This window comes from Marmota monax, unplaced genomic scaffold, assembly GCF_021218885.2.
Source record: "Marmota monax isolate L192 unplaced genomic scaffold, Marmota_monax_Labrador192_F-V1.1 WCK01_AAM20220418_F8-fsc00092, whole genome shotgun sequence".
NCBI lineage: Eukaryota > Metazoa > Chordata > Mammalia > Rodentia > Sciuridae > Marmota > Marmota monax.
In genome coordinates this window covers 5,027,958-5,049,453 of record NW_026692583.1, presented here as the reverse complement: position 1 = coordinate 5,049,453, position 21,496 = coordinate 5,027,958, and the positions used below count along the sequence as shown (strand labels likewise).

Here is a 21,496-nt window from a genome sequence, read left to right as displayed (position 1 = left end):
GTGGCTTTTATGGTACCCACCACAACATTTTCTTGCCTTCTTGTCTAACCTCTACTGTCCACGAGTCTGTAAGGACCCAGTGTAACTGGGGCCCCGTGTTCTGGGTGTCTCGCCCGCTGCCAAGACTCTCCCTGGCGGGGTGTGGTCAAGGCCTGTGGCAGGCTCCCTGGAGAGGGCTGCCTGGGGCTCCCACAGCAGGGCAGCTCACCTGCTTGGGGAGGGAGCAGGAGCGGGCTCCTCTAGAGTGGCCGGCCTCACCCTTGAGCTCCTGTCAGAGGCTTCCCAGGGACCCTCTGCACCGGGGTGGGGGACGCCCATTTCTAACAGGTCCCTGCAGAAGGCGGGCCAGCGGCCCACAGGACCAGAAGCTCTGATTTAAGTCATTTTGCAATTCCAGAAAATTACCCAGGGAGTGGGGATGGGCTTTTGGAGGAACCGTCTATTCTGTGAGCTCCGTAGAGAGATCCTGTGCGAGGCCGATGTCACGCAGTGTCCTCCGCAGGGAGACGGGGAGCAACGTGCACTTCTTGGAGAGGGGGCGGCAGGAGGACGAGAATGAAACAGAGAACTGGCAGGTAACCTAGGGGACATGGGGGAGAGGGGTGTGTGCGTGTGTGTGTGCATGTGTGCATGTGCGTGTGCCTTCACAGAATTTTCAGGGCATAACAGAAATACACAGGCCCCAGAAAAAATCCAACTTATGAAACAAAACTCAGTTCTGATGACCCAGGGTTTTCCAGCTGGTGTGCGCCAAATCCTTGGGATCTTAATAAAAATGACGGAAGCTCCGGTGGGGGCTGGAGCTGTGTGCCGTGACCGAGTCCTCCGAGGGTGACAGGGAATGTCACAGGGGGAGCCCATTCCCCGTGGCCTGGCCTGACGGTGCCAGACCAGCATTTAGAGGCTCCCTCACTCCATGCCAAGTTCTGCCAGTTACCTGTTCCATGAACTGGGCAAGGGTTCCTGTTGCCCCTGCGGCCTCCGCGTTCTCGTCTGTGAAGTGGGCACAGTGATCAACAGGCACACGTGGCCGTGCCCGGCTTGAAGGACAGCACTTGTCACCGAAGACGAGTGGCATCGGCTGCTTTGTCACCCTGCTTTTGGGTGCTCTGTGCTCTTCCCTGAACCAGGGAAATGACTTCCACCAAGAGGTGGGACCAGGCCACAGTTGGTCACTCAGAGGCTAACAAGGGCCCCGTTTCCTCTGCCTCCCTGGGAAGAAGGGCCGGGTCCCTCTCCCTAGAGCCAACCTCAGGGCGACCAGGCTGGAGATGGGTTAAAAAGGCTCCGCTTACAGACAGACTTGATCGCTTGGGCCTCAGGTCAGGTGCCAGGACTGGACCACAGGCAGGTCCCAGGCACATGCATTTTGAAAGGCCTGAGGTCCCGAGAGACCACCCTGAGGGAAGCACTGGCCCAGTGAGCTGTTCCCTGCGGCTTTGCAAATGGCAGCACATCCTCAGAGTCGGAACCAACCCCCCTCCACAGACAGCTGCTGCCACCTGCTCATATCACAGATGAGGAAACTGAGGCCCAGCCATCCCCGTCCCAGCTGGGCGGAAGTGGGGGGACGCGCTCCTTCAACTGGTTCATTATCGGCTTTCCAATTCCATTCGGGGTTTTGAACAGGAGCAATGGCCCAGACTATCGATAGCTTGGCCATAATTCCATAATGACCCAATCGTGAAATAATGTAGCCATCCCGATGCTAACTGTATTTGTGGATAAAGCAATTGGGTAACTAGCTGGTTGTTACTCATCCCCCAGAGCCATGCATAGCGCATTACCAGGACGCTAATCTTAGAAATACTCGTTAACTTTGATGATAATTACTAAGTAATTGGCTAGAATATGCTATTGTGAATTTATCCAGAATATGCCAGGTAATTATCTGGTTTTATGCTCCCTGTAAAATAAACCCCGGATCTCAGAATTATTCTAGTCGGTTGGCTACGGTCCAACCATCGACCTCTGCCAGTCCATCCTGTGAACGCGCAAGTGATTAATCAAATTACTCAAATATTTAGTTTCCAATCGAATATTCGATGCGGATTCTGGATGGCCAACAAGTGGACGCGGCGCTGGACGGGGTTGGGGGGGCACGCGGAGCCCCTCCCGAAGAGAAATATCTACCCAACACAATGATATGGAATAAACGCCACCTCTTTGGGGCTCATCTGGCAATCCTCACACAAAATAGCAAAACACTTCAGAGACCAATTACATGTCCCAAAGCTGCCGAGTCTTTATCTCGGTGCCAGGAAAAGGCTGGGCTATTTGTGAAATCTGTAGGTAGTTATGGGGCTTGGGGAGGGGGCTCAGAATTTTGTGCATAATAGGAGAGGGGGCCGCCGATGCAGCTGGCTGGCGGGGTGAGCGACACATTTCCATAATGACCACTCGGTTTTTTTCTAAGGGTGGCTGCTAACTGGGTCCATCCACTGCCCATGAGCCAGACGTTGGGGAGGGGGCGAGGGAGACAGGCAGAGAGGTGTGGGGAACAGGTCTCCACGGATAATCCTCAAAAAGTAAGAGAAGAGGCAGGAGGTCCTTCGAAGGGTCAAGAAGAGGAGGCACAAGTTTCTAATTTGGGGGTAGGAAAAAAAAGTAGGGCCAGGCGGGTTGGTGCCTGCCTATAATCCCAGCAGCTCGGGAGGCTGAGGCAGGAGGATCGAGAGTTCAACGCCAGCCTCAGCAACTCAGTGAGGCCCTAAGCAACTCGGGGAGACCCTGTCTCTAAACAAAATATGAAAATGGGCTGGGGATGTGGCTCAGTGGTCGAGCGCCCCTCGAGTAGGGTTAACAGAGAAAGTGGGGTTACTGAAAGTGGGAAGAAGATGGGGGGCAAGACCATCTTTCAGCCAAATTTGTGCATCCTGAGTGAGGGGTCCCTGCCTCCTGCTGAGAGGAGAGAGTACCTCCTAGGGAAGAGGGGACAAAGGGAGCCCAGGTCCTGCTGCCGAAGATCACACAAACGGCCACAGGTTGTCCCTACAGATCCTCCTGTTCAGGGGTCCAGTCTGTTTCTCTGCCCCTTGAATCTGGTGACCACAGGGGTTGCTCTGGCCAGTGGATGCCAGCGAAGACGTCCCAAGCAGAGGCATGATCACACACTGTGTGCCAGGCCTTGACCCCTTGCTGTGCTCGGGGACTTGAGGACATCCTAGGAATAAACCTGAACCAGGTCGCTGGGGGTCAGAGGCCACATGGAGCAGGACGGAGGCGCCTGTTGATGGTCTGTCCACCACCAGACAAAGGAGTGACTGCATCCAGGATGGACCAGGCCTCCGTCCACCTGCCAGCTGACCACAGCCAACGGTGTGGCCACAGTCACGGAGCCTGGTCCAGCCCAGAACTGCCCACAGGATGGGGAAGCCCCAAGGTAACTGAGCTTACACAGCCTGATCATCGTGGCTCAGCCCTGACTGGTGGATGACCACAGAGGCACCTCTGTCCTGGGTAGAGTGACAGCCACCATTTTTCCTGGTTTAAGGAAGGCTGAGGGATCTTCAGTCCCCCACAAGCACTTTCCGTTCGACACCCCGGCCCCCGTCAACCACGGCCTGCACAATCAGCAGTGTCAATCACCAAGGCCTCCTGAGTGGCCTGGGACCCTTCCCAAGAGGAGAGACTTCTGCCCTGGGATCTCATCACCTGAGGTCTTCTAATGTAATAAGGGAGCACAGCCAAAGCTCAAAATCACACCAAAGGACTGTTCACAACTGTTCCCGGGAAACCAAAGCTAATCTTTTACCATTGCCTGCCTCACATCACCAAGTGAGGACAGAGAGAGAGTCCCCAAAGTCCCTGTCATCTGACATTCTGTTACTGTTAATTCTCCACCCATGACCACTCCGCATGTCCACGGACCATAGATCCTGGAAATTCATAAGGGTGACGGTAAAGATCAGAAATGTACTCTGAGATGGCCACGGAAGCCAGAGTAACACCCACAGAGCCTCCGCTCAGAAATTAGGAAGCTACGGCCCATGGGCCAAACCCAGCCCACCACCTGGTTTGTAAATAAAGTTTTATTGGAACACAGCCATGCAGATTCATGCACACCTAGACGGCAGCTTATGCACTAGCGCAGAGCTAAATAGCTGCTCCAGAAACTGTGTGCCTGCAAAGAGCCAAGTATTTCACTCCTAGATACTTTGTAGAAAAAGTTGGCCACTGCCTGGTTTAGGGCCACTGCCTGGATTAGGGTCACCCACCCACTTTGCATACAAGGAAAGCCAGCCCCAGGGATTCCCTACACAAAAGCTTAGAGCAGAAGGGGAATTCGACCCCGATTCTCTGACCCCCCATTCAGTCCTCACACGAGGCTTTGGGGAAGAGGTCAGCGTCACAGGTTATTTCCTGGGGACTTAAAGATTGCAAGGAAGCCGTTTGCGGCACCCCTGGACACCGCCTATCAGCCAGACGAGCGATTAACCAGAACCGCATCTCCTGACTGCACCCGGAGCCACGGTGGCAGCCAGAGGGGACTGACCTGGTGATGATGGCCAGGTGCGGCGGGCTCATGCAGGCGCCCATGAAAAGGACCACGTTCTCGTGGCGCGTCTGCCTGTAGGCCATCACCTCCCGCTTGAAGGCCTTGAGCTGGTCCTCGTTGTCCCTCTCGATGTCGATCAGCCGGATGGCCACCTCGCCGTGCCAGCGGCCGTGGTAGACCTGCCCGAAGCGGCCCTTCCCGATGAGCTCACCGATCTCCAGCTGCTCGAAGGGGATGTCCCACTCCTGCAGGAACATGCTGGTCTGGCTGGCCTTGCGCGGGAAGCTCCGGGCCGAGAGGAGGGACAGGTTCATCTCCTCGAAGTCATCTTCCGACTCCTCGGCTTCGTCACGGCCCTCTTCGTTCTGTGGCCGGAGGGGGGGAGAAGGTCAGAGCCACTGCTGCCACCCACTGCCCCACCCTCCCTCGGGGTCCCCAGGGGGTCTGGACACATGGCATCTCCATGAGGCTGCTGCAGACATAGCTCTGTGTCCCCAGGTGGCTTAGGTCCAGAATCGTAAGACAAAGGAGATCCTGAGAGGCAGATCTGAGAGCCACCCTGGGGGGTGGGGGACACTAGGGACAGGAATGTAAGGGGACCACGCCTTCCGGTTTGCTGAGACCTCTGTGGTTCTAGCCCTGGGGAACGTGGGAGAGGCCAGAGCCACAGGGCAGAGGCTCGAGGCTCCAGTAGCAGGAAGGAGCCTGGCATTTGTCCTGTGAATAGACGGGGCTTAACAGTTGGACCGAGTGAGCTGGCCGCTGGGCTCTGTGTGGCCTTGGGGGAGTTGCTCTACTTTTCTGGGCCCTTTCTTCCTTGGAAAGTGGAAGCGATGAAATCTGCCCTGGGGGGTGGGGAAGGTTTCAATGAGATGGAGAGCGGCTAAGTTCTTTGCACGGACCTGAGCACCTGTACCCAACACCAGCTCGGAGCCCTGAGAAAATACAGACTCCTGGGCCCCATCCAGATCTACGGAGCCAAAATATCAGCAGGCCAGGGACGGGAATCTGTGTTTTGACCTGGCATGTCAACCTGACGAGTATGCTCAGATGTGACCATCTCCAAATTGAGCCACTCAAGGTTTTGGGACCCACCTGCCCAGACTGCTGTTTCAGAGTGTCTGGGGCTTGGGGATGCTGCAACTCTTGGATCCTTTGGCTGCAATGTGGGAATGTGCCCAAGCCAGTAGGGACTTCCAGGGGCCCTGGGACCTCATAAGACAACCTGAGAGAATGGCCACTTAACTGGGTATGAGCTTCTTGACCACAAATACCCGAGAAGCTGCCCTCTTTGGCCTGATGAGGACAATTAGCACAGGTCATGTGTCTTCTCCCGTGACCATTTCCGAGGGACCATAGTAGTCCCCCAAAAGGACCTGATTTTCCCTGGAAACCCTGCTTCTGTGCCTTTAAGTTCAGGACACACTAGCAGAGTCAAGGGACGGGACTCCACGGTTCTCACCAAGGGACATTCTATTTATGCCTTCAGAATAAATAAAATTTCCGGGCAGGTGGAAAGGAGGCCCAGAACATTCCCAACGGCCTGCCAAGCCCAGTATCCCTGGCGCCCCATGTCCCCCGGCCATGTATTCTTTGGAAGGCAGCGGGGCACATCCCCCTTGGTACCCACCCTGCTCTGGGCTAATTTTTCAACTAAGAATGCAAATCTCATGCCAATTTTTGCCTTCTGCACCGTACACACCATATAACGGCCCATTAGGCTCGGTGCCGGGAGGGGCCAGTGCCCGGTTATTGTCCTAGAGTGGGAACATCCATCAAGCAGCCACCGCACCCGCCTCCCACCCGCCCCGAGCCGTCTGCGTCACCCAAGACCCAGGTGGGCAGCCCCTGGGAAAGGCTGCTCCCGGCTCTCACCTCCGAGGTTGGCTCCACTTCAATTTGAAGTAATGGATTTCCTTCCAAGCTTGAAAGAAAGAAAAAAAAATGGGACCCTTAGGTGGAACAGTGGGTGTGTGTGTATTCAAGCTCGCCACGGGTGAAGTGTCCCAAGATGGACGTCCTCCCTACAAGCCTTCATCTCACGTGTCATGTCAATACTTGGTTCTGAAATCATCCATAGCCGAGTCCCACAAAGGGCACAGGGACATTGTTCTCGATAGATTTTTTGGGCTCGTTTTTTGTTATTGCTACTGAGGGGTCTCTTGATGGGATGGGGCCTGAACTCTCAGAGGCCTGCATGTCTGCTGGGAAAGAATGAGTCTAGTTTCTAAAGTTCCCTCAGATCCAGAATCTTCTGGAAAGATCTTACTGTTCATTTGTCCATCTGCTTATTCACTCATTCATTCATTCATCCAACCCAAATCCTCGGCCAGGAGCAGCACCCAACCCTTAGAGGGAGACACATCAGATGGGCCTGGCTGGCTCGTGACTTTAGGGGACTTTAGGTGACTTTAGGGACAGTTCTATTCTACTGCGAGAATGAAGGCAAGTTGGTAGCAACTGTGCAGAGGGGCTCAAAGGAACAGGGGCCCAAGTGAGGTGTGGATTGAAGCAATGGAGTGCGGTGGAGACCCCAAGGAGAGAGAATTGCTGGACGTGTTTGAAATGTCACGGGGTTGGAGTTGGACCTTGTCAATTACACAGAACTGGTGTGCGTGGAATGGATATAAGGTGACGGTGGTGGACGGGAGGAGTCAGGTGTGTGTGTGTGTGTGTGTGTGTGAGAGAGAGAGAGAGAGAGAGATGCATCTGAAGGCTCGTGAGTGCAGCTGGACTCTAGGTGTGTGGGTGCTGGACTTGGGGTGCTGGGTGTGGGTTTGTGCATGTGGGTCAGAGTGAGCTCTGTGCAGGAGCTGTTTTGTGTGTGTGTGTGTGTGTGTGTGTGTGTGTGAGCTGGGTGGACATGTTGGCGTTAGGGAGGGTGCTGTGTGCTGATGGTGTAACTGGGTAGGGGCTGAGTGCAGGGACTGTTGGACAGGTAGTTTGGTGACGGAATATGGACACAGTGTGAATCGGGACCTGTTTTCAGACTCCCGGGGGAGGGTGTGTTTCCGGGTGCAGGAGGGCAGGTAGCATCTGGGCTACTGAAGGCCCACAAGAGCTGGATCAGGTAGGAAAAGGGACTCACAATGATGGCCTCGCTCCCTCCCTAGTCCTCCAGCTGAAGCTGAGCAGACGCCCTCTGCCCACCTCCTCGCTGTGTGTGGGGACCCTCCCCGCATCCAGACCCTCAGGTTCCAGGAAGCTGCTGACCCTGCAGACAGAATCAACCCACTTCCTGGAAGGGGTCCTGGCTGGAGGAAGTTTGGAAGGACCATGATCTCAAAGAAGGGGGAAAGGAGGACATCACAAAGTGTGTGCATTGTCCAGTTATTCATAGCGCCTCCTAGGAAGGCCCCGTCAAACTGCACAGTGACAGCTGACAGGTTAGGAGCTCAGCGCCCCCGGGTGGGACAATGCAGTTGGAGTCCCCCCTCCGGGTGCCTGGCGGACCTCCTCCTTTTGCATTAAGACCGTGACTCCCGCAGCTAGGGTGGTATGATGAGTCCCCTCTGGGAACAGTGAGTCCCCGTCCCTCCATGCATCTAAGCGGACCTCAGGAGCTCCTGACTCTGCTCTCCACACACTCCCTGACCCTCAGTTAATAACCTGGAGCTCGTCTTGCACAAATGGTGGAGTTGGTTTTTGTGCTGCAGAAAAATGATCTGGAGCAAGGTGTCAGCACAATGTCCCCTGGCAAATTGCTGCTCCTTTGATTTCAGAGATGTGCCATTTGGTTCTTTAACAATGTCCTAAGGCAGGTCCAAATGGATGGAGCAGCTTCAGGAGCCCGAAGAGAAACCAAGTAGGCAGAAAAGGATGTTGGGAACCGGCCCAATCCTCAGACACCGCAGACTTCAGCCACAGCCAAAGAGACCAAGGGGGAAGAGGCCACCTGCAGAGAGGGCCGGCCTCCCTAGGGGGCTGCACCTGAGGATGTTCATCCTAGTGTTGTTTACAGCAGTGAAATACAGGACTCAATGGAAATTCAGGAAGAAGGGACAGGGTCATGGAAATGAGTTGGTAGGACATTTCACTGTCATTAAAAAATAACGTCTAGGAAGAGTCTGGAACAATATGGAAAAAGTGGTGTCACAGCATGAAAGATAACCAGGCTGGGTCCCTGCATATCTCACGGAGCCCAAGGAGGAATGGAGCCTGCGCTATTTCCACCGGGCTCTAAACCAGAGGTGGCGAGCCTTTTCTGCCAAGGGCCACAGAGCCACAGGGCCACAGGGCTGGCTTCTGTACAGGGACTCAACCCTGCTGCCTACTGGGAAAGCAGCCGCGGGAAAGACACCGCCAACAAATGTGCCTGGTTAGGTGCCAATAAAACTTTATTTGTGAAAACAAGCAACAGGTTGGACTTGTGTCCTGGGTCATCACTTACTGATCCCCCGTATAAATCTAAGTGACACTTTTTAAAGGGGGAGGGACAATGACCTAGATTAAGTGCATTTCATAACGTTCTGCCTTAGAAAAGTTCTTTCTAATCCCAGGAAGTGGGGTCCCGGGGTCCTGAGGGTCCTACTTGCCACGAGGGCCAGAGCCACAGGCAGAGCTGGCTAGTGGCGGTGACGCCCTCTCCTCTCCGTCTCAGCCTGTGTGTCCTGGCCTTCCTTCTCTCTGCCCGAGTCCTGCCATGTGTCCCCCCCGCTCCCCGCCCCGTCTATTCCAGAGGAAGGAAGGAGACCAGACCAGAGCAGACTGAAGGCCCAGATTTCATAGCACAGGGCAGGGGACAGTGGCCTCTGCTCTACTTACATTGGATTCGAAGTCACCGGATGCAGGATGACCTGGGGCGCCCGGGTTGGCGTCTCTGGCACCGGCACTACATCTGAGCGTGAAATCCAACCGTCAGAAACCAAACATGGAATGCAGAGTGTCCCCCAGAGGCCGGACTCCTAATAACACTTCACCACATCGGGGTCCCGGGGGCCGGCCAATCCCCTTTGTCCCTTCCTCAACCACTGGGACTTTACACGCTGAGATGACCCCCTGCACATAGCCCACCACTGTGGTCTGGGGAGCTGCTCTGGCAGCTTCCCCTAAGCATCTAGCCAGGAAGGCCTGTTGATCACCTCTGAGTCTCCCTCACTCCTGAGTTCCCTGAGTTCCCTTGGGACCGGGGGCCAGTTGGTCTGGCATCTTCCAGCAAGGGCCTCTCTGACCATCCCTCCCCTGCTACGTGACCCCTCCTCTGCCTTCCACAGCAGATCACCCTCTCAGACTTTTCACTGTGGTTGGGGACCACTTTGGTCCCCTGATGCCCTTGAGACCTCCCACCCTGATGTCCACTTCCACATCCAGCCATTATCCTGGGGTGCGGTGACCCCCACTACCTCTTCCATGGGTGCATCTCACCATTCCCCTCTGCCCATCCCGGCAGCTGCTCCCGCCTGTCGGCAGGGCCGCCCACAAACGCGACACTCACCTGGGAAGATGAACTGCTGCTTGTACTTGTAGTAGTGAGAAGCTTGACAGAGAGAGAGAGAGAGAGAGAGAGAGAGAGAGAACAGTAGTGTGAGAGTCCCTCCAGGTACCAAGATGGGCTCCTCCCATGTCCTCCACGTCTCTGTCCCCCCAGAGCACTTCCACAGGTACCCCAAATTTCAGGGGATTATGAACGTGTGTGAGGAGACCAGAACTCTAAGCACCCTGTCCGATGTCCCCGGTCACTCACGCTCCCTAAAACCAGACCACTCCCACTTGGCCAGTCGTCCCAAACACAAAGCCGTATTTTGTTAAATGCATAATTACAAACAACAGAGTCTGTAAAGCCACAATCTAAAATATTAATTCTTTGCCTTTTGGCAGAATGATGACCGTGACTTTAATAAAAAAAAAAAAAAGAAACAGCATGCCTGCTGTTCCCGTGCTTTCTAAGTTTCCACACTGAGCACCAAGACCTTTGCTTTTCCGTTGCTGTCGCACATGACTGCAAACTCGTGGATTAGAACAACCCCAGCGTGGGTCCTCTTCCAGTGGGGAGCTCCCGAGGCCAGAGTGAGTCTTAAAGGGCTAAAATCGAGGGCTCTGTTCTTTCGGGGATCCCTGGAGACTCTGACCCCCGGCTTCTCCAGCTGCTTGAGGCCGAGGGCTCCCAATCTCATCCTTCCAATCTCTGCTTGTGCCTGACATCACTTTCTACCGCCGGTGACCTTCCTGCCTCCCTGGGATAAGGATCGCTGTGATTACATGTAGGGCCACCAGGATAATCTGACATCTCGAGATCTGTGACTTAATCACATCGGCAAAGATCCTTTTTGTCGTGTCCAGTAGCAGATCCTGGATTAGGACAGGGGCTTTTTTTTTTTTTTTTTTCCTGAGAGGGACATTATTCTACTTATCACAAGCGTAAGTAAAACCTGTGCTTAGGAAACAGTTATGTACAAGAAACGGCCGGGACTGTGCTGCTGATTCTCTACCAATTCCTTCGCTCCTTGGTCCACTCACCAGGGGTCAGGGGGCTCAGATACTAGGTTCCTTACTTTCTTTTTTTTTAATACATTTTTTTTAGTTGTCAATGGACCGTTGTTTTATTTATTTGTATGTGGTGCTGAGAATTGAACCCAGTGCCCCCCACATGCCAGGCAAGTGCTCTGTCACTGAGCTGCAGCCCCAGCCCCAGATACTAGGTTTCTAATTTACCTCTTATTTCTTTGGGGTACAGTGTCTGAGAATAGGGAGCAGGTCACACAGTTTTAGATGCCCTCATAAATGAAATGGACAGATATGGGGTTAGATATGAGTCTGAACTGCCAAATCCACTTCCAGAAACTGTTTGATGACGCCCAGCGACGAGCTGCCCCTCAGAGCTGGCCCACCGAGGGTTAGCCTGGGGGTTCTGAGCCCCCTGGTTCTGAGCCTGGGGTCAAGAAGGCGGTCCTGCAGGATGGAATCCTGTCTCTGCTGTGGGTTCCTTGCAAAAGCCAAAGCAAATCTCTGTGCATTGCAGGTTCCTTGCACAAAACAAGGTCAATAACAGTCCTTTCCACACAGGGCTAGGACCCTCGTTCCCAACGAGCATGTCGTAGGTTCTAAATAAGAACAGTCAGCCCCCGGGCACCCAGAGGTCCCACATCAATAGATGTGACTAATCCAGGATTGGAAATATTTGAAAATAAATGGCATCTGTCCTGAACATTACTGAACATGTACAGACTTTTATCCTTGTCATTATGCCCTAAGCAACGTAGCAGAACCACAATTCCCACAGCGTTTGCATTGTATCAGGCATTATGAGTCATCTAGAAACCATTTAAAGTCTATGAGAGAATGCGCGCAGGAGCCACACGGATACTGAGCCATGGGACATATGACACTTGGGCATCCATGCATCTGGATGTTCAAGAGGGTCCTGGAACCCCAGGATCCTGAGGGAGGCATGTGTTATTTGCATTGAGCGAGCAGACGCTTCAAAAAGCTCTCAACTCAGGGACGAGCAGGATCGATGATCAAGGCAATCAGATAGCTTCACACACTAAGTCCTTTGTTTGGGGGAAGGAAATAAAACAGCCCGAGGGGTTGGAACTGATTCACAAGCTCCTTCAGGACAGAGAGTCAATCCCAGCGTCTCAGGATCCCAAACTCCGTGCACACACGCATGAGCAACACACACCCGTGGCAACACACATCTGTGCCTCTTTGATCACAGAGAAAACAGCAGTGACTTTTAGCTTAGACCATTTGCAGATGATTTCAGGGAGCTGAAGTCCAGGTGGATTTTGGCTCTGGAAAACGGGGTGTCCAGAATAGCAAACAACTCACTCCGGGTTCCAGAGCAGAGCTCGCAAAGAGACACAAACCTGCAGGACTCGACTCCAGGGGCTGTTTATTTTCCCCCGTTACATAACCTAGGTTTCTGATGGCACGCAGCCATTTTGCCAACAAGAGGCCAAGATTAAAAAAAGGACAAACTCCTCTCGGGCGGCTTAGCTGATCTCTTTCCCCCGAGCTCTGACGGGGCTGGGAGCATCCTGGGTCTGCAGGAGAGATTAGCTGGTGGTCAAGTTCCTCTAAGAAGGAGGGGCTGGGCTGTGGCGCAAGAGCTGTCTGGGAGGTCTGAGGGCCTGGCCTGGCAAGGGGCCACCCCCCAGATGCCTCCATGCCCCGGGGCCAACCCCAGCCTTGACCCTTCCCTGGGCCACAGGACATCTCGTTCCTGATGGCTGAAAAAAGATGAGAAGAGAAAGTGTCCCAGGAGACCTGCTCTTCTGTGGCTAAGTCACCACACAGAAGCAGGGATACACCTGAGCGGGCAGCAGGGCAGCCAAGCTGCTCCTGGCTTCCTGGCGTCAGAGAGGAGTTGGGGCCCTGGAGCCACAGAGGGGTGGGGGGGAGAAGTAGGTGACAAACCTTCACACCTATATTGACTTGGTTCACACCTGTCACTCCTGCTGAGCCACAGACCCCATGATAAGAGATTGTTGGGGACAGAATAATGTCCCCATCCAAAAGATGTCCCTGCCCTGATCCCTGGACACATTACCTTCGATGGCAAAAGGGACTTGCAAAAGAGCCTTGGGATGGGGACACTGTCCCGATTCACCGGGAGGAGCTCAATGTCAATTACAAGGTCCTTGTAAGAGGGAGGGCAGAGGGTCAGAGTGAGAGAGAGATGCAGAGGAGCTGTGGTAATGGCTGGGCCGTGAGGGCCCAACAGAGGAACAGGCCCAGCCTCCAGAGGCCAAGGAAGGCAAGAGGTACAGCCTCCTCCACAGCCTCCAGAATGAACCAGCCACGCTGGCACCTTGAGTTTTATCCAAGTGACTCCAGGCTGCACATTCAGAGCTGGGTCCTGGCATCGGGGTGGATGGAGAAGGCGGCCCTGCTCAGGTGGGTGTCTCTCAGACCCCAAGAATCACGCTGTCCGTTTCAACACACTTGACTCATAGGACAACCACTGGTTCCAGAGTAGAGGGTCCCCCTGCAACTTAGGGGAAGCTACCGGGTGCTGTTGACCAAAAGACCATCTCTAAGAGTCCCTGAAGCCCCCTGTGCCTCAGTTTCCTCATCTTTGAAATAGACCTGTATACTCCCTCCTGGTTCCTCTAAAGAGTAAATAAGGTCACATATGACGATCGTCCTGCATATGGCAAAAGGTTTACCATTGCTATGAGCCTCCCTGGCCCTCTCTGGTCATCAGCCCACTGCCTTCCAGCAAGGACCAGCCCCATCCCAGCCTTGGCATGGACCCCACCCCTCCTTCACCTCTGCGCCACCAACGCTCTGTGACTGGCATCTCCCTGAGCCTGGAGGTACCTGGCAGGTTGAAGTTCTTCTGCTGCCTCGTGCACTGCGGGGAAGGGTGCAGGGGAGAAGGCGGCGTGGCGCTGGGAGGGAGCGGGGGTGCTGGTGAGGACGGCGTGGACGACGTCGTGGATGAGGGGTTGCTGCTGGAGTCTGGCTGGTAAGGGACAGGGATGTGGTCCTGCAGAGAGAAAAGAGGGCAGGGGTCAGGACCGGGCAGGGAATCAGAGACAGCAGAAAGAGTGAGCCGAGCAGGAAGGAGCCCCTCCCCCCAGGTTCCTTAGCAACTCCCGCCCCTTTTCTGCTGTCCCCAGGTCCCTCCAGGGTCCCAGCTGTTTCATCAGCTCTACCAGTTGGCATCCAGCTGTGGAAGGAATGGCATCCGGAATCAAACCCCTGGGCACTGCTTGGACCCCAGAGTGAAGGGTTGTTGCGTAATGAAAACCACACAGGTGACAGCCACGTGCCCCGTGCCTCTTTGATTCTGGAAAGCCCCATGTGGAGGTGCCCAGAAGACACTCCTCATCCTAACACCTCTCCTCCTGAGTGTTTATTAAAGAATCAGCAGCCCGACAGCGGCAGAGAGCGGGAGCGAGAGCCTCCAGCATCTCTGCCCACGTCTTGGCTGGAATCTGCACCCCTCTCCTTGCCGGAGACCAGCTCCACAGTGAGGCAAAGACAGGATCCAAGTGTGCATCCTCAGATGGCCTTGGGGGGCAGGTTAAGAGGACGATGTCGTGGAGAGAATGGTGTCCCCATCCCCCAAAGACAGGTCACTCCGAAATTCAGAATCCAATCGTATTAGGAATAAGGGTCTTTGCAGATGTAATCAAGGTAAGGGTCTCCAGGAGGGACCAGCCTGGATGAAATCCAATGACAAACACCCTTATTAGGGACAGGCGAGGACAGGCACAGAGGACAAAGCCAGGTGAAGATAGAGGTGGAGACGGGAGGGAGGAAGTCACCGTCAAGGATTGCTGGGGCCACCTCAGAGGCCACCGAGACTCCAGCAGGCACTTCTGGTGACATTTTGCCATTGCTCAGTGGTGTTCTGTGACATAGATGGACCACAGTGTGTTTAACCACTACCTACTAAGTTGCTACCCGTCATTGGCTATTGTGGACCAAGTTGCTATAAACATTTTTGCACAGGTTTTAAGTACAACATGCTTTTATTGGACTGGAAATAAAGGCTCAGGGGTGCAATTTCTTGATAATGTGGTAATGACATGATTAGTTTTCAAAGAAAATGGAAAAATGGTTCTCCAGAGGGGCTGCACCGCTTTGCACCCACAGGCCACGAATCCCTGATTTTCTCAGTATCCTAACCAGGGTTTAGCTTCGTCACCATTTCTCTTTTTTTTTTATTCTGATAAGAGTGTAGTGGTATCTCATTATGCATTTAATTTGCATTTACCTAATGGCTAATGACACGGAACATCTTTCATGTGCTTATCTGCCATCTGTATATGCTTTATGGTTTTGATGACTGTAGCTGTATAAGAAGCTTTGAAATGGGGTAGAATTTTTTTTTCCATTTTATTCTCTTTTCAAAAGTGGGTTTTTTTTTTCTATTCTACTTCCTTTGGCTTTTCATATAACTTTTATTAGACAGTCTTGTATTTACCTACAACAAATCTCGCTGGGGTTTTGGTACGAGTTATACTAACCCCATGTAGCAATTTTGGGGAGAACTGACTTCTTGACTATGTTGAACCTTACAATCCATGAACATGGTATATATTTTAATTTCCTAGGGCTATTGTAAGAAAGTATCAACAACGGAGTGGCTTTAAAAAAAAACATGAATGTATTCTCTCACACTTCTAGAGGCTCCACATCTGAAACCCAGGTCCTAGCAGAGCCATGTCTCAAGCTCCCCCTGAGACTTTAGGTAGACCCTTCCTTGCCTCCTCCTGACCTCTGGTGGTGGTTGCGGTACTTGGCATCACCCGGTTTGTAGCTACAACATTCCAATCTCTACCTTTTTTTGTCACATGGTGCTTTTCCTGTAGATCTCTGTTTGTCTTCTCCTTTTCTAATAGATGTGAAAGTCATACTGGGGTGAGGGACCACCACTCTGACATCATCTGAACTAGACTACATCAGCAAAGACCCTTTTTACAAATAGGGTCACATTCACAGATCCACGGGGTCAGGACTTTGTCTTATATTTATAGGGGACAAAGCCTGATTCCCAAAAGTACATCCCTCCATTTCTATAGGTCTTTGTTTCCTTTCCCTAGAATTTTGCAGTTTTTAGCATACAAGTTCTGTGGATGTTTTATTAAATTTATCTCTATTCTCATTTCATTGAGCAATTATAATGGTGTATTTTAAATTTAGGCTTCCATATGTTAATTGCAAGCAGACTGAAATACAACTACTTTGTGAATATTGACTTTGTGTCTTGCTATATTGCTGAACTGGCAATTCATTCTATTAATCCCAGGGCGTGTTTCTTTTTATTTTGCTTCTTGTATATGCTTTGGGGTTTCCTACATAGACAATGATGTTATCTGCAGATAAGGACAGTGTTTTCTTTTCAATTGGAATATCCCTCCCTCCCTGCCCCCTCTCTTCATTTTCTTTTCTTGTCTTCTTGCGATGGCTAGAACCTCCAGCACTAAGTCTAACAGGAGTGGTGAGAGTAGACATTATCTATATTTGGGAATTGCTAAGAAATTTGAACTTATAAGTTTATGTCTTGAGCCCAATGGCATCCATGCTAGCTTCTTCAAGTCCCAGTCTGGGATATATGAAGCCAAAAGGAGTTTCACGGGGCTCATTGTGAACCTCTAGCTGCTGCCTTATTATGTACTTATATATAATATCGAGGGAATTCCATTGCACTTAGAGGGAGAAATAGGGAGAAGTCCATCTTCCCCCAAACTGTGAAGTCTTTTTAATCTGTTAGTTCATTTAATCCTGGCAACAAATCTGCAAGTTGGGTGTTACCTCTGGGGGTGGGTGGGGGGAAACTTAGGACTTTGAAAGTGGAGGTTCACCCTCTGCTTGTGTAATGAGAAAAATGCACACCTCCTCTCTGTACAGCTGGCTTTCCCAGACTCTGAGACTTTCCCTGTGATAATGGCTCCCCCATAAGATCTCTGACCCAGTGGGGGAGAAGCCAATTTGAGTGTAAGGCAGGGGACACCTGACCACTTGGACATAGGTTTACTGTTGCAGATCATGTTCTAGCTCATTCTAGCCACCTCCCAGGAAAGGCTACCTTGGAGGTAACTCTGATCTGATGGCAGCAGAAGGGCAGCCCTCTCGCTCTATCTGGAAAGCTAATTCCATTTTCAAGACCACACCCGTGTAAGTGCAATACCGTCTGAGTGACACGTGAAGCTAAGATTTACGTGGTTGGGCTATGACCTGGAGAGAGGCTCTCACAGGCCAGTGGGGCATGTGAGGTACTTCAAGGAAGTCAGAGGCTGATGATGTCATATGAGGGAGTGGGGGGAGCAGAATGGGTCATCTGGCCCCCTCCGAAGCCTCTGCTCTTTGAACTTCCACTTGTGGACTGGCAGATTTCAAGAAGTTTCCACAGATGATCGCAAAGATGATCATTATGTAGTTACAAAATCATGATGACTTATGCTAAAAATTGGTGTCCCATGCATAGCAACTGAGTCCAGATCTTGCTCAAATAAAGATGCAAGATTCAGATGAAAATGTTTAGCCAAACACACACATCCAGGCTGGACCTGGGCTGACGTCACCTTCTCCTATCTCATGGTCACTCCCACACTCCTGAATGTCCACTTCAGTCACATCAAATGGCCCACGGTTCCCAACATAAAACAGGCCCTTCCATATCTCCAGGGCATAGGACACACTGCCATCTCTACTTGGAACGTCTGTTCAGCCCCGTCCTGCTCTGCCTGGAAGATGTCCCTTCCTTCTTCAAAATGCAATTCAGATCTCTTTTCCTTGAGAAGCTAACCTGACCTCCCCACCCCGCCAGGTAAGGTACATTGTCCCCATCAGCCATGCACAATGTCCTGCTTCCATGGTTGCTTCTACGTGGTCACTTCTCAGATTGTCTTCGTCTAGACGAGGAGCTCACTGAGGACAGGCACCATATTATCTTCATCTCTGTTCTCAGCACTTAGCAAAGTGCCAGACACATAGTAGGCCCTCAATAAATGCATGTGGATAAAGGAAGAAAGAAAGGAAAAAAGGGTTTGGAGGGATAGAGAAGGAGAGAGAGGGAGAGAGAGAGAGAGAGAGAGAGAGAGAGAGAGAGAGAGAGAGAGAGAGAGAGAGAAGAGGAAGGTCCATCTCTTCCCACTAGACTGGGCGAATCATTCGTCTTGGAATCTGCAGAACTCAGCACAGAAACAACACATCATGGGGAGGGGCTGATTAATGCTATGTGGATGAATGAGCAAACCAATCAGTCCATCAAGGGGCAGGGTAGTGGCAGAGCTGTCTTTCTGGGGGAAGGAATCATCTCTACCTTCTGAGGACAGGAATCAGGTTTTGATCACGTCGATAGCTCGGGGCTGATGGGAATAAACAGACTTGTCGATAGTCTGGTGCTCACTTTCCCTGGCAGAATTGCTTCCATAGGAGGGGGAATTCCTTCTGCAGGTCAGACCCAGGTCTCTGCCCCAGAGGGACCAGCAGTGGGAGGTTGTGTTCCATCAGAGGGGAACTTGAACTTTACCAGGTCATGCAGGGAAAGGCGGATGGCATGTCCCTCTTCTGAACACAGGTAAGAGATGGAAACATCTCTCAGAGGTCATCCAGTCTGTCCCCTTCATTCTGTAGGTGGGGATGCTGAGGTGTATGAAGAGGAAATGGCTGGCTGGAGTCACACAGTTAGTGACCCAGGTCCCAACTCGCAGCCCTGAGGCAGACACACAAGTTTGTACCAAGGAGCAAGAAACTCACATCTGATCTGGGAATCAGCTAGAAGGATGTTCATCTCCCAGGTTCCCATGTTACCCCGAGAAGCACTGAGTGGGACGTGGTGAGATGTAACTGTTCTTCCAGGGACGTTCCCTAAAGACACTGTCCTCGTCCTCTCACCTCACGGTTTTGGCTGAATGGACTGTCCTCAAGAAGCAGACATATTTGTCCTGTGACCTCTGATAGCCCACTCCCAACATGGGACCATGATGGCACCTGGTCATTAACCTGTGATACGGAATGACATGATGACTTGGGCCAACAAGGAAAGTAGCAGAAGACACAGGAGTAAAGATTGAGGAGAGGGGAGATTGGGAACACAGGTTCCCCACACCAGAGAGCCAACAAGCTGCAGGTACGAGGAGCAGCAATGACTGAGAGAAAGGGTGACACTAGAGAAAGACGAAGCCAGGCAAGAGCAATGGACAGAGCAGAACAGGAAGACCACCTGAGGAGTGCTCATGAGGGACCGGAGTGATGACCTGGAACCCGCCTGACCCAGGCCGTCCTCCACGTCTAGTTCCGTAAGGCCAGCTCCTCCAGGGAGATGACCCACCCTTCCTTGCCCGTGTCCTTCCTTACAACAGACAACTCATTTTCCTGAGTGTGGCCTAGGCAGGTCTCTGTCCCTAGCAAGCCACCATGCAGCCCCTTCAAACAGCCTGACCACAGTGAGACAGCTCCAGCCTCCGCCACCACTGCAGATGGCATCTTTGATGGCTTGAGGCAGAGGGACAAGGGTCTTAGATTGGTCTCCTAAGGTGCTGGCTGATGCAATTGCTACTGCTTCTCCTCCACTGTCCTTCAGTTCCTCCATTACCTCCTCTTCTTCTATCTCCTTTATCCTCCTCCATCTTTCCCTATCTCCTCCATCCTTCCCCATCTCCTCCATCCTTCCTCATCTCCTCCATCTCCTCCTTCCTTCCCCATCTCCTCCATCCTTCCCCATCTCCTCCATCCTTCCCTATCTCCTCCATCCTTCCCATATCCTCCATCCTTCCCCATCTCCTCCATCTCCTCCTTCCTTCTCCATCTCCTCCATCCTTCCTCATCTTCTCCATCTCCTCCATCCTTCCCCATCTCCTCCATCCTTCCCCATCTCCTCCATCCTTCCCCATCTGCTCCATCCTTCCCCATCTCCTCCATCCTTCCCATCTCCTCCATCCTTCCCATCTCCTCCATCCTTCTCCATATCCTCCATCCTTCCCCATCTCCTCCATCCTTCCCCATCTCCTCCATCCTTCCCCATATCCTCCATCCTTCTCCATATCCTCCATCCTTCTCCATCTCCTCCATCCTTCTCCATATCCTCCATCCTTCCTCATCTCCTCCATCTCCTCCATCCTTCCCCATCTCCTCCATCCTTCTCCATATCCTCCATCCTTCCTCATCTCCTCCATCTCCTCCTTCCTTCTCCATCTCCTCCATCCTTCCTCATCTCCTCCATCTCCTCCTTCCTTCTCCATCTCCTCCATCCTTCCTCATCTCCTCCATCTCCTCCATCCTTCTCCATCTCCTCCATCTTTCCGCATCTCCTCCATCCTTCCCCATCTCCTCCATCCTTCCCCATCTCCTCCATCCTTCCCCATCTCCTCCATCCTTCCCATCTCCTCCATGCTTCCCCATCTCCTCCATCCTTCCCCATCTCCTCCATCCTTCCCTATCTCCTCCATCCTTCCCATATCCTCCATCCTTCCTCATCTCTTCCATCTCCTCCTTCCTTCTCCATCTCCTCCATCCTTCCTCATCTCTTCCATCTCCTCCTTCCTTCTCCATCTCCTCCATCCTTCCTCATCTCCTCCTGTCCTCCATCCTTCCCCATCTCCTCCATCCTTCCCCATCTCCTCCATCTTTCCCTATCTACTCCATCCTTCCCATCTCCTCCATCCTTCTCCATCCCCTCCATCCTTCCCATCTCCTCCATCCTTCCTCACCTCCTCCACCTCCTCCATCCTTCCCATCTCCTCTATCCTTCTCCATCTCCTCCATCCTTCCTCACCTCCTCCATCTCCTCCATCCTTCCCATCTCCTCCATCCTTCCCATCTCCTCCATCCTTCCTCATCTCCTCCATCTCCTCCATCCCCTCCATCCTTCCCCATCTCCTCCATCCTTCCCATCTCCTCCATCCTTCCCCATCTCCTCCATCCTTCACATCTCCTCCATCCTTCCCCAACTCCTCCATCTCCTCCATCCTTCCCCATCTCCTCCATCCTTCCCCATCTCCTCCATCTTTCCCTATCTACTCCATCCTTCCCATCTCCTCCATCCTTCTCCATCCCCTCCATCCTTCCCATCTCCTCCATCCTTCCTCACCTCCTCCACCTCCTCCATCCTTCCCATCTCCTCTATCCTTCTCCATCTCCTCCATCCTTCCTCACCTCCTCCATCTCCTCCATCCTTCCCATCTCCTCCATCCTTCCCATCTCCTCCATCCTTCCTCATCTCCTCCATCTCCTCCATCCCCTCCATCCTTCCCCATCTCCTCCATCCTTCCCATCTCCTCCATCCTTCCCCATCTCCTCCATCCTTCACATCTCCTCCATCCTTCCCCAACTCCTCCATCTCCTCCATCCTTCCCCATCTCCTCCATCCTTCCCCATCTCCTCCATCCTTCACATCTCCTCCATCTTTCCCCAACTCCTCCATCTCCTCCATCCTTCCCCATCTCCTCCATCCTTCCCTATCTCCTCCATCCTTCCCATCTCCTCCATCTTTCCCCAACTCCTCCATCCTTCTTCATTCTTCACATCTCAAGTCCCCGTCCTCTTCCATCTCCTCCAGCACTTCCTCTTCTTTCTCCTTTCCTCCTTCTCCTTCCTTTT

At 52.6% G+C, this 21,496-nt stretch overlaps 1 protein-coding gene across 1 annotated transcript in view; it reads right to left on the bottom strand.

The window, feature by feature from the left end:
• The window catches only part of Ksr2 (kinase suppressor of ras 2), a 357,219-nt gene that overhangs the window by 47,382 nt on the left and 288,341 nt on the right, over nt 1-21,496 (bottom strand). Inside the window, exons 10-14 of the mRNA XM_058579886.1 lie at nt 13,763-13,931; nt 9,933-9,974; nt 9,263-9,335; nt 6,374-6,422; nt 4,496-4,863 (exon numbers count right to left, since the gene is read on the bottom strand). Of these exons, the coding sequence (XP_058435869.1) occupies nt 4,496-4,863; nt 6,374-6,422; nt 9,263-9,335; nt 9,933-9,974; nt 13,763-13,931 (701 nt within the window). The remainder of the gene's footprint in view (nt 1-4,495; nt 4,864-6,373; nt 6,423-9,262; nt 9,336-9,932; nt 9,975-13,762; nt 13,932-21,496) is intronic.